The sequence below is a fragment of the Eulemur rufifrons genome, chromosome 28 (genome assembly GCF_041146395.1).
Source record: "Eulemur rufifrons isolate Redbay chromosome 28, OSU_ERuf_1, whole genome shotgun sequence".
Classification (NCBI taxonomy): Eukaryota; Metazoa; Chordata; class Mammalia; order Primates; family Lemuridae; genus Eulemur; species Eulemur rufifrons.
This window is the reverse complement of record NC_091010.1, coordinates 23,796,243-23,809,050: the sequence shown is the minus strand read 5'-3', so window position 1 is coordinate 23,809,050 and position 12,808 is coordinate 23,796,243. Positions and strand designations below refer to the sequence as shown.

Here is a 12,808-nt window from a genome sequence, read left to right as displayed (position 1 = left end):
TGGGTAAAGACAAACATAAGAATGACTTGTTTCCCTAGGAAAGAAATGACTATCATTTTTCTAGGAATCTTGGACATACTAAATACAAAAGAAAAAAGTTGGCCGGGCGCGGTGGCTCACGCCTGTAATCCTAGCACTCTGGGAGGCCGAGGCGGGTGGATCGCTGGAGGTCAGGAGTTCGAGACCAGCCTGAGCAAGAGCGAGACCCCGTCTCTACTAAAAATAGAAAGAAATTATATGGACAACTAAAAATATATATAGAAAAAATTAGCCGGGCATGGTGGCGCATGTCTGTAGTCCCAGCTACTCGGGAGGCTGAGGCAGTAGGATTGCCTAAGCCCAGGAGTTTGAGGTTGCTGTGAGCTAGGCTGACGCCACGGCACTCACTCTAGCCTGGGCAACAGAGCGAGACTCTGTCTCAAAAAAAAAAAAAACAAAAGAAAAAAGTTCATGAAGTTAAGTAGCTGAGAAAAACACCCAGGACATTCACGTAAAAAAAAAATAAATAAATGATCCATGAGGGTTCTTTCTTAAAGAAAGAATAGATGGGCTATCTCCTTTATCCCTTTTTTATTTACCTTAGGCAAGAGGGTCTGAAAATACAAAGAAGCTGTTAAGGATAAGAAACTAAAGACTAAAGGTTCATGTGGGTTTTTTCATTCTCTCTATAGGCTAGAAACACATGCTTCTCCCTTAGGTCATGTCTTATTTAAATAGAAACTCTAGAATACCAAATGGCATAATAAGAGATATACCTACCAACTCTCAGGGATGATTCAAATCCATCTTTATTGAAACAGCTGAGACTCTACTTCTTCATATAACTTTGAACTGCTACCAGTGTAAAGGGTACTATTTCTTACACTGGGAAGAAGGACAGGAAAGGACAATAGGCAAATTAATGAATTACATATGGTTCCAATTTCAAAGTAGTCATTTGTTTCAAATTAAACAGTCTACTTTGATTGAGGCCACTAGTCCCCATCAGCAAAAGAACATGAGTTTAAATGTTCATAATTACAACTAGGACACAGTCTCTTTCATATCGTAACCACCTATAAACTAACAAAAAAAAGTATCATTTAAACTAACAAATTATATTCTTCACAAGAAAACATAAGGAGAATTCGAATTCATTAGTATGCTATTGTTCTTCCCAACTACAGACAAGTTATCTATAAATGCCTAGAAAAGTAAGACCAAACCTCCAAAGTAAAGGTATATTACTTCTTTAAAGGAAAGTATAGATAACTTTTCCAAATTTCTACAATATATATCTTATGCCGATCTCAATCTGTAATACATTAATGTTAAAATGAACATTATCAATCTGTTAATAGGAATGCGGAAAGAGAAAAATAAACTATTAGACATACCCTATGTAATATTTCTAAAACCTTTAATGCAGTATGAAGAAAACTGTTGAAAATTCTTCTTTCAGAAGGGGGAATGCCGATCTTGTAGAGTTTCAAAAGATGTACCACAACTTCCTTAAAAAGTTCCACTATCTTGAGGAACAGTGGAGGTTCAAGTACTGACCACCAGTTTTCTGTTATTAAAGGGTGAACATGCAAATAAAATGAATTTTTTTTAAAAATCACAATGTTCAAAATCATACTGACTTTTTTCCTAAAGCAGTGGTTCTTAACCTTTTGAAAAATCCCAGAGAGATGCACATTAATATTTTATGTAACATTCCTAAGGTTTATAGACCCCACAAACCACCAGACCAAGTTAAAGAATACTGTCCTAAAAGCTCTCAAAAGCAAAAATAAAGTATGAAAGGCCTATTGAATTTATATTCTTGGTTTCCTAAATTATATTAAAAATTCACCATTATACCTAATATTTAAACCAGTTATTTAAAACTGTTTTAGAAATTAGAATTTTTAATTTTCAAACAAATCACATTTTAAAACTATAATGCTCTAATATTTAAGGATTTTTCCAAGTTGTATCTTTCAATTTAACATATGGTTGAAATACTGTGAACCACCTTTAAAATGCAAGCTTCAAACACAGAAGCTGAACAATAAAGTGTAACGTATCTGTCCTTCCCCACATTCACTATTTGTTACTATGAACACTATAATCCTGTGAAGCAGGTAGAAAGACTACAAAAACCTCTGACAAGAAGGAAGCAATACTCTTGTAAATCCCAGCTTCACTCTTCATTTCCCTCAGATTCCAGCATTCTATCCCCTGCTGTTGCTTCCTCTACTCACCCTCAGCCTTACAGTTCTTATACTGATTTTATTACTTCTATGTATCTTAGCTCCATTTATCCAATAAATACTTTTATAAAAGAAAGCACTGGGTTAAATGTAGCAAGCAAACTACAGAGATGAAATGCATACAATTAGAAAAATTTAGGTGAGAAAAGTTTAGGTCAAAAAACCAGAGCAATAGAGACAGAACTGCAAGATCAGATGAGCAGTAAAATCTTGTCTATAGGCAGAGAAATAAAACCAAACATCAGAAAATCAGCAAGTAAAGGAAACAAGGCAAAAGGTTGACATCAGGGTTAAAGAAAGATTTAAAACTCATGTTTGTTCGGTTTTAATTGCTCCTCCTCCTTTAATAGCAAGATTACTCTGAAGGCGATGAGGGAGAAGAATATGGACCAACAGCTTTTATCTTTCCTAATATTGACTCTACTGTTATGTTTGATTAAACTTCTATATCTAACATGCTTTGACTTCAACAACTCCACCAACTAGAATCAAATGAGTAGACAAAAGCAACAAAAAGAAAAACAAATCTATTTTTCCCTAAGACAATGTCAAATAAGCAGGGCAGCAAAATTTCAAACAGCAAAAAAATAAGAACTTATAAGCATTTTCATTTAAAAAGTTTTGAAAGAAAATATTAAAATTCTTACCAAGTACTTTCAGTGGTGCCTTTTCTAGGTTCACAAGAGCTGTACCAAAGGGAATTGCTATTGTTGTGAAATTGTTGGAATCACTCATCAGGGGACATTCTGGTAGAGTAAGATAAAACCTCAATGCTTCAACATCAGGTAAGGAGCTAGTCAGTTTAGGAATAAGATTCTTTTCCAAACTAGCTGCCACCTATATTTTGACAAAAAGTAAAACCTACTTCATTTAAAATGAATGCACTTTCAGAAAAAAAAAAAAAAAAAAGAAAAAAGAAAGGAAAGAAGGAAGAAAAGAAAGAAAAATTCTTGTACTACAGCAAACATGAAATGGTGAAGAAAAAAAAAGACAATCTCTTACAATGAATGTATTCTGGACCACAATGAAAATTAATGCCTAAGCATTGCTAAGAGAATTCAAAAAATCTTGTGTGCAAGTCTCAATTTAAACTCTCTACCTATATATGCAGATTTAACCAACATGGTAACGTTAAGTAATTCAGAGTCTGCTACAAACACCTGAAAAGATTTACGGACATTTGAAAGCTAAATTATAAATGCTTTAAAAAAAAAACAAAACCTTATTTTAATGCTTTATTAGTGTATTTAATACAACTACCCAAATTACATCATAATGAAGAGTCTGTGAAACTGCAAAGCTGATTAAGCCATAAATTTATAAAACATTTAGCAAAAACTCAACAGATAATAATGTAAATATAAAATACTTTAAAAACAAACCTGCTGAGATATCTGTGGATGATCAGGTTGTATAAGTTTGTGGAATAAAAGCCTAGCAGTATTCATATCAACCCCTGAAAACCTGGTGCCTGTTCTATAGTGATCATCATTGCTTTAAAAAAAGAAAAAGAAAACGTTAAAATCATTTCATTTCCTATTTCATATATTATCTAATATAATAAATTTGAAAATTTCAGCATATCAAGGAATTGACACTTACCTAACAGCTAGAAAACTTCCATTTAGGCAACCAGAGGAAGAAAATGTTCCATCTATCTCACTAAAAAGAAATTTAAAAAAATTTTTTTTAAATCACAAAATGAGAAATTTAACTGTTCACCTTTCTTTAATAAAAATTAAAATGAATATTTAATCTAATATTTAATGCTAGAGCACTCCTCTAATCAACACATAATTAGAATAAATTAGAATTATTTAAATTATTAAAGACTGATTAATACTTGATGAAGGTATTACCAAGAAAGTAGTATTTCTCAAATACTACTTTCATCCTCTGATTTACCAAATGAATGTGTCATCCTTAAAAAAATTTTTAGGCCGGGCGCGGTGGCTCACGCCTGTAATCCTAGCACTCTGGGAGGCCGAGGCAGGTGGATTGCTCAAGGTCAGGAGTTCGAGACCAGCCTGAGCAAGACCCCGTCTCTACTAAAAATGGAAAGACATTATATGGACAACTAAAAATCTATATAGAAAAAATTAGCCGGGCATAGTGGCGCATGCCTGTAGTCCCAGCTACTCGGGAGGCTGAGGCAGTAGGATCGCTTAAGCCCAGGAGTCTGAGGTTGCTGTGAGCTAAGCTGATGCCACGGCACTCACTCTAGCCTGGGTAACAAAGTGAGACTCTGTCTCAACAAAAAAAAAAAAAAAAAAAAAAAAAAAAAAAAAATTTTTAACATAAGTATGCACGTTTAACTTTTTAAATTCCACATGGGATTTTCTGAAAAATTTTAATTTGGGAAAACAATCTAGAATAACAAAACTGCTTATCAAATACAACCCCTCACCCTAAATACCAACACCAACAAAAAAAATACTAAGTACTGGACAAGTTAATCTATAAGCAAAATATTTAAGAAAAAGTAATACTCAAGTCTTCTATGGAGCATAAAAGTTAAGACAGTAACCATTAATGAAGTTCAAAAAAACACTTTTCAAACCCAATACTAAAATGCTATATTTAATATTGTTATCATTTAACATACCTTATCATATGAAAAGACTTACACAAATTTAAATAAGATCTTTTAAAATATTCTGGAAATTCTAGACATTTAAATGTTTTATATATTCATTGAGTGATATTCAATGAAATACATATTTAAATGAAAACTCCCAAGTAAAGATTGCTCTACCATGAGGTTGAGAGTTGTATTTGTCTTTGTGTTGGTAAAATGTTTTTCTTACTTGGCTATCTCCACAGGAAATCTTCCAGAAGGGTAGCTCAGCCATTTTTGAATTAGAGCTTCATTCACTGTCCAGATCTGCTTTGAAGGATCAGGATATCGAAAATCATCTGGTGGTCCACAGTTCTAAATTTTAAAGTAAAGAGACAGTCAGAGGGGAGAGATACTGTATGTCACTCAAAACCAAGAACCCCCTACTATGTATTTGTTTTTTTAAACAGAAGTAAATCTCTACTAAACACCTGAAACAAAAACTTAACAAATCGATCAGAAAAAATTTGTAGACTTGAGGGGAAAAAATTTGAGGCAATTACTCTAGGACATATAAAGAACATTAATATGGGTTTTAAATATTCCTCAAGGCCAGGTGTGGTGGCTCAGCCCTGTAATCCCAGCACTCTGGGAGGCTGAGGTGGGAGGATCATTTGAGGCCAGGAGTTCAAGAACAGCCTGGGCAACACAGCAAGACCCCAAATGAGCCAGGTACGGTGATACATGCCTATAGTCCTAGCTACTCAGGAGGCTGAGAAAGGAGGATTGCTGGAGCCCAGCAGTTTGAGGCTGTGGTGAGCTATGATCTCATCACTGCACTCTAGCCTGGGTAATAAAGCAAGACCCCATCTCTAAGAAAAAATAAAAAATAAATAAAAATAAAAATTCCTCAAAATTATTGGAGCTAAGTACTTATTTACATGACTATATTATTACCTGGGGACTAGAGTAATGTGAAAAGCTTTGATCTCCCCCTGAGAAAATTCTTTTTACACAGAAATATTCTTCAGAATCTGTAATAAAAATAAAATGTAAAACATTAAAATACAAGATTTACATCATATCTGTTATCCTACTCCCGACCTCTTCCCCTTGATGGACTAATTCTTCACCTTATATTATTTGTGACCATGGCTGTTACAGAATCATAAATTCTTTTCAAGGAAAAGACCACATCTCAATTCCCCTGAATATTCCCTACTACCAAGCACAATGTTTTATTGTAAAAAAAACTCAGTAAATATTTGTCAATATGAATACACAATATAAATAAACACAATCTAGCTTAGAACATACCAATAATAAGAGCTTCAGAGTTCAGAACATTAATATAGTAAAATTTCCCCAAGTCACAAGAATGCTCTCTAAGGCCAAAAACAACCTTTAAGAACACAATAAAAGGGTAAATCAGTATTAAATAAGGTGATCGCTCAACTTAAAATCTTTTTTCCACATCATTATCACAAGTCTACACGAACTTCATTTCCTCAAAAGATTTAGCAAGATGTTATTCATTCCTAAAAATACGATTTTGCCCTACATAAATAATGCCCCAGAAGATCGATGACTAACCTACAGTACACAAATGGGTTTTTGGAGGCTATGAGTTAGGTACCAAAAGTTAAGTTTCCTTCATTTCCTTTTAATTACTACTCCAAAAAGTTTGAGAAACCTAGTCACTTGTCCTGTACAGCTTCCTGTTTCCTGTTTAGGTTTCTCCAAACATCTGCTTTGTCTTCTGTATTTCTATAAATTGGTAGTTGACTCTAGAGAGGCTTCAATCATGGTTTGATTTCTTTCAGTAAAACTACTACACATGGGGAGGGGGCTGTTCTTCCATCAGGAAACGTAACTCCTTTGAGAAGAATTTTGGTTGAGTTCCTTTTTATGACACTAGCAAGCACTGATGCTCATGCTTAGACAATTCATTCACAATGGGTTGAAAATGGTGACATGCTAGCATTACTTCATCTTACAGCTGGATCATTAGCTTCCTCCTATTACACAGTTACCCTATACAAGAAAGGGAGGACTAATGCTTGATCTTTTGCATTTATTTACTGTATTACGACTTTTTAAATTTGCACTTCCTTTATATGAAAGAGGGTATTAATTTTTACATGTTCCTTAGAAACATCAACTTCCTCTTTGGGAAATTTCTAATAATTTCCTTATCTATTCTATCAGATACCTTTATATTTGTCTTATTTATCTGTTAGGTATCTTACCGTTTTTCTCATCAATATGTATGAGCACTCTGGATATTCAGGATACTAACTTTAGATTGTAATTGCTACAAATATTTTTTCCAAATAATTGTTTGCTTAATTTTAACTCACAGAAAATTTACTATTCCATTTAGTCAAATATATTTATCTAATTCTTTATGACAATTTTCATTGTATTTATGCTGAGAAAGGCTTTTCCTAACTTCAAATCACAGAATTACTTTCTTAACTTTTTACTCTTTAATCCATCTATAATTTATTTTAGTATATTGTGAGGTTAGGATCTAAACTGACCTTTCTGTCTGCAATTTTGTATGGTAAGTAATTCTTCCCCCTTCTCTACAGATTAGCCATGCCTTGTTTTAATATTTATGAAAAGGCACTACCTCTTTCATCAATACCACACACTCTAAACAATTCTGGCACTCTTTATCCCAAAGTGTCCTAAAAATCCCTCTCAACATTTGCAGCAGCCATTACCAAGCAACTGAAGTTTGACCTTGAAACAAAATCTATACATAATACCTATACAAGGATTTTTTTCCCCCTGAACTTTCCATTAAATTATAATGATCTGAATGTCTATGTATATACAGTTTTATAGCTAGTGATGTCACATCTAGGAGGGCTAATTCACTTTCTTATTCTTTACAAAATACATTGATATGGAAAATTTTGAAGACCTTGAAATAAACAAACAAACAAAAAAATAATACAGAGTCTTGATTGAGGTACTGTTTAGAATTATCTCCACTTTTCACTGTCTTTCAGCTATTTACAATTCCGTAAATTGTACTTCTACTTAGGAACAATATAGTGACAGAGATACTATGTGCTTTTGTTTTACAAGGAAAAAGAGTAGTTTTGGAGGGTCTCTGAACCCTTTTCCACTCTTAAGATTTATTCAGGACCCCAAAGGGCTTTTGTTTATGTGGGTTAAAAGCATTAATACTTAATGTATTAGAACTTAAAATTAAGAAATTTTAAAAAATACTGATTTGATGAGCAATAATGAATGCACTACATGTTGATATAGAAAACATCTTAATACTAATATGAACATCATTTTCACCTTATGAATCCTCTGAGGAAAGTGTCAGTTTGTTCCAAAATACAAAATAACATAACTATAGACTCAACTTGGTAAATTAATTTTATTTGCTTCAGTTTATAGCTGACTCTGAATGAAACTATAAAATGTATTAAAAATCTTAGCAAAGTTCACTCAATTTTGAAGGGCCTGCTCCCTGATAGTTTACTGATAAATGCCTATAATACAAAATGTTCTTTACTTTTTGTGTAATCAGCTAGATAGCAAATATTCTGTCTTACTAGAATAATCTTTTATGCTTTATGTTGACTTTATTACCTTTCACTATCTAAGAAGATAAAAAGACAGTTTCTTCACTTATGAAAGAGCTAAAGTTCTGTTCAAGCATATTATCATCTATATTTAAATATTTTGTCACTTTAGTAAAATATTATTTCTCAAGCACCATGATCATATCTTAATGATGTATCCAAATTCCCTCTCATACTTATTTTTGCCTTCCTATGATGGGCTGAATTGTGTACCCCACAAAATTCATGTTTGAAGCTCTAACTCCCAGTATACTTTAGAAATGTGATTGTATTTGGAGACAAGGTCTTTAAAGAGGTGATTATTAATATGAGACCATTAAGGTGGGACCCTTAATCCAATATGACACTTATAAAAGGAGGAAAAAATACAGTCAGCCCTCTGTATTCGAGGGTTCTACATCTGCAGATTCAACCAATGCTGGATGGAAAATATTTTTTTTTAAAAATTCAACAATAAATATATATAAAAAAACAATATAGCATAATGACCATTTACATAGGATTTACATTGCATTAGGTTAAGTAATCCTGAGAAGATTTAAGGCATATGGGAGGATACGCATTGGTTAAATACAAATACTATGCCATTTTATAGAAAGGACTTGAGCATCATGGATTTTACTGTCCACAAGGGGTCCCAGAACCAATTCCCTCACAAATACCAAAGGACAACTGTACCAGGGATGCGCATGTGTGTGTGTGCGCGCGCACACACACACACACACACAGAAAAGGCCATAGTAAAAAAGTGACCAACTGGAAGCCAAGGAGAGAGGCCTCAGAAGAAACCAGACCTACAAACTCTTTGATCATGGACTTCAACCCTCCAGAACTGTGAGAAAACAAATTTCTGTGGTTACGCCACTCAGTCTATGGTTATTTTGGTCTATCAAACTAATATACTTCCTAAAATTGCATCTTAAATATAGGAAAAAATAAAATTTCCAAGATATCTTTTACACCTAACAATACATTTGAGATTTCTCAGAGAAGCCTTAGAAAATCACAAATATTTGTTCTTTCAACATATAAAAAAAGAAAAAGCCAGAAATAATTATGCTTGTTTGATGTTTTAGTGTTATAAGGGTTGCAAGGGAAGAGTCGTCAAATCAGAAAAGATGCTTAGCCTTCCCCTAGGTTCAATTTATACGAGAAAATGTAATTAATATAAATATTCAAAAATTGTTCCCTTTAGGAGAAGTCCCTGGAGATACATCAATGTCCTTGCTTTCCATAATAGGTTTACACATTAAGGGAAATACTATTTAACTCTCATGAAATAGTTGTCGAATTTTCCTATATTTATCTAAGTTATGGTGGTACTTTGACTGACATTAGACATTAACAGTATAGTATGATCAGTCCTAATTTCAGTTATTATTTAAAATGTTTTCTGGCACAACCTTACTGCTCTAATTCACATATTCTATGCCAGTGGTTCTCAAAGGGGGCTGTACTTCAGAGTTACGTATGGAGTTTTATAAAAATGTATATGTCCAGACTCAATCCTAGACTTATCAAATCTCTTGATATTCTTGGTGTATTCCCGGTATATTGGGTCTGAGGATTATTATGTTATTTATCTCAAGATTTTTTGGTCTATAAAAGGTTATGTTCATCTATATTTATATATCAGACCTAAGAGTTACCAAGTTCTTTGAAAATAGGTTTAATTATCTTTAGAAACATTTTATTTAATTTTTGGAATAATCTGTTTTGTACACCACAGAAACAACCAAATTTCCCTGTCAGTAGTATTATTCTTAATATGAACCTTCATTAGATCATACCACTTAATAATTATCACTAATGTTAGCTATAGTCATCTTAGTTTCTGTTTACTCTGATGCTTTCCCAAAGACTCTCCTATAAGCTACAGGCCAGAGTTTGTGTTTTCAACAAAGAAGGAAAGTCTCAGAGCCCTGTGAAAAGGATTGCAGATGGTACTTGAAACAACTTATATATCAAAGATAGACACTTGGGTACAGGCTTCTGAGGAGATCCCTCTTAAATAATTAACAAAACATAACAGTGAGCTACACTAGGATTTCTTATACTCTTTTTTGTTAGTTAAGACACAGTTTCATAAAACTGCTAACCCAAGATCCAGTAGAATAAAAATTTATTACATAAGAATGAATTAATTAATGAAGAAAAATTTATTGTGGTTATCTGTCTGGAATAATGTTTAGTTCTATTTTAAAATGTTCTGTTTTCTGGATATTTAAGGGGGTCATTTCTCCTTTCTAAAGTTATCTAGACATCTAAAATTATCAAAACGATTTTATAAACTCTGCTTTGGTAAACTAAAAGAAAAATTTAAAAATGATATCTGATTCTCAGTGATGCTCAGAATTCAATGAGAATTCAAACTCTTACTAAGTCTCCCTTTTTTTTATTAGCAATATAGTTATTCGCATAGGTTCAGTAAGAATCTGTTCCCTTTCTTACTAGAATATAATTGAACAAATCAATTATACAACCAAAGACTTGTCTTTAGCGTCATATTTGACAATGATGGCTATTCAATTAGATATGGCAAGTCATTTTAAGGAATGAAGTTTACCTGTATTTATGGAAGTTATGCCTACAACACCCTCTGTGCAGCAAAGGATTAGCTCAGCAGGTCTGAGATGTTGTTATGGATTGAATTGAGTCTCCCCAAAATTTATATTTTGAAATCCTAATCCCCATTAACTCAGAGTGTGTCCTTATTTGGAAACAAGGTCATTGCAGATGTAATTAGCTAACTCGAGGTCATAATAGAGTAGGGTGAGCCCCTAACCCAATATGACTGGTGTCCTTATAAAAGGAGGAAATTTGAATAAAGACACGCACACACAGAGAATGCTATGTGACGATGAAGGCAGAAATCTACAAGCTAAGGAATGCAAAGATTGACAATAAACCACCAGAAGCTAGGAAACATGTAACATCTTCTCCCTCACAGCCTTCAGAAGGAACCAACGCTAATTTAGGATTTCTAGCCTGCAAAACTGTGAGCCAATAAATGTGTGTTGTTCAAGCCACCCAATTTGTAGTAGTTTGTTACAGCAACCCTAGCAAACTAATACAGTTGTTTAAACTTCACACATTCTAAAGAATGGTACCCCCCCCCCCTTGCTTGGCTCCAGGGACATAATCTCTAAACCACTGGAATATCCCTCCTGTTAAGAAAGTCTTTGTTTACTCATGGCCTTGGACACACCAGACAGTTTATGACAACAATGGGATTTATGGTGAGGGCCATGGGTTTGACCTCTGGAGGGGCTGAAAACAGTAAATTAAATCCACATTTAACTAGTTTTTATTCTATACAGCTCTAGTGCAGTACAAAGTGATTATTAACAATTTTTATACTTTTTTATTATGGTAAAATATATATAACAGAAAACTTACCATTTTAACTATTTTATGTGTACAATCAGTGACATCAAGTATATCATGGTTTGCAACCATAATCACTAACCATTTCTGGAACTATTTTATTCTCTAAAATGGAAACTCATTACATAATAATTTTGCATTCTCTCCTCACCCCTAGCCACTGGTAACCACCATTTTACTAGAATTCTATCTCTATGAATCTAACTTCTAGATAGCTCATATAAGTGGAATCATACAATATTTGTCCTTCTGTGTCTGTCTTCTTCCACTCAGCATGTTCTCAAAGTTCGCCCATACTATAGCATGTACAAGAATTTCATTCTTTTTTATGGCTGAACAATATTCCACTACATGTGTATACCATATTATTTCAGCTATTCACCTGTTGATGGACACTTGGGTTGTGTCCACATTTTGGCTACTATGTATCAACAATTTTCTGATGAACCTAAATTGGAGCCAAAACAACCAATTTAATACTCCAATTTCTTTCTCATTTTAATGCACATAATCTCAAGGTCTGTGGTTTTGGAGGTTAAAAAAAAAATGCATCCTTAAGTGACAACTTTATAAACACAAATACATTATTCCTTACAGTAGCCATACCACTTAAAATTACAAAATCTCTTTGCTACATTATTAACAATGCCTTCTGTGGAAAAAAATAATAAGATGAAACACCAACATGTTGCTAAGGACACAAGAAAAATAATAGTGCTAAAAAAATGCATGCTCTAAACCTAAGAGTAACTGAAAGAAAATTAAGCCATACTTTAAAAACAAAAGCACAAAAACAAATTAAAATAAGAAAAATGGTAATATCATATGCTGACTTTTGCTAAAAAGGAGCATAACTAAAAGTCTTTTAATGTAAAAAAATTACTCAAGGTTATTCACCGTAAAAAGTTATGGACCTTTGCACAGGTCATCTTTTATAGTATGCTCAGTCTCATCATTGTGAATGGGTAAAATCTACAACACACACACATGCACACACACATGTGACTCAAGTTTCACAT

General features: G+C 33.3%; 1 protein-coding gene across 4 annotated transcripts in view; it reads right to left on the bottom strand.

The window, feature by feature from the left end:
- Positions 1-12,808, bottom strand: part of HERC4 (HECT and RLD domain containing E3 ubiquitin protein ligase 4) — a 117,916-nt gene that overhangs the window by 53,812 nt on the left and 51,296 nt on the right. For all 4 annotated transcript variants that reach the window (XM_069460993.1, XM_069460992.1, XM_069460994.1 and 1 more), the window contains 6 exons: positions 5,749-5,825; positions 5,042-5,166; positions 3,837-3,896; positions 3,617-3,728; positions 2,882-3,071; positions 1,377-1,549 (listed from right to left, as the gene is read on the bottom strand). In XM_069460993.1, the coding sequence (XP_069317094.1) occupies positions 1,377-1,549; positions 2,882-3,071; positions 3,617-3,728; positions 3,837-3,896; positions 5,042-5,166; positions 5,749-5,825 (737 nt within the window). The remainder of the gene's footprint in view (positions 1-1,376; positions 1,550-2,881; positions 3,072-3,616; positions 3,729-3,836; positions 3,897-5,041; positions 5,167-5,748; positions 5,826-12,808) is intronic.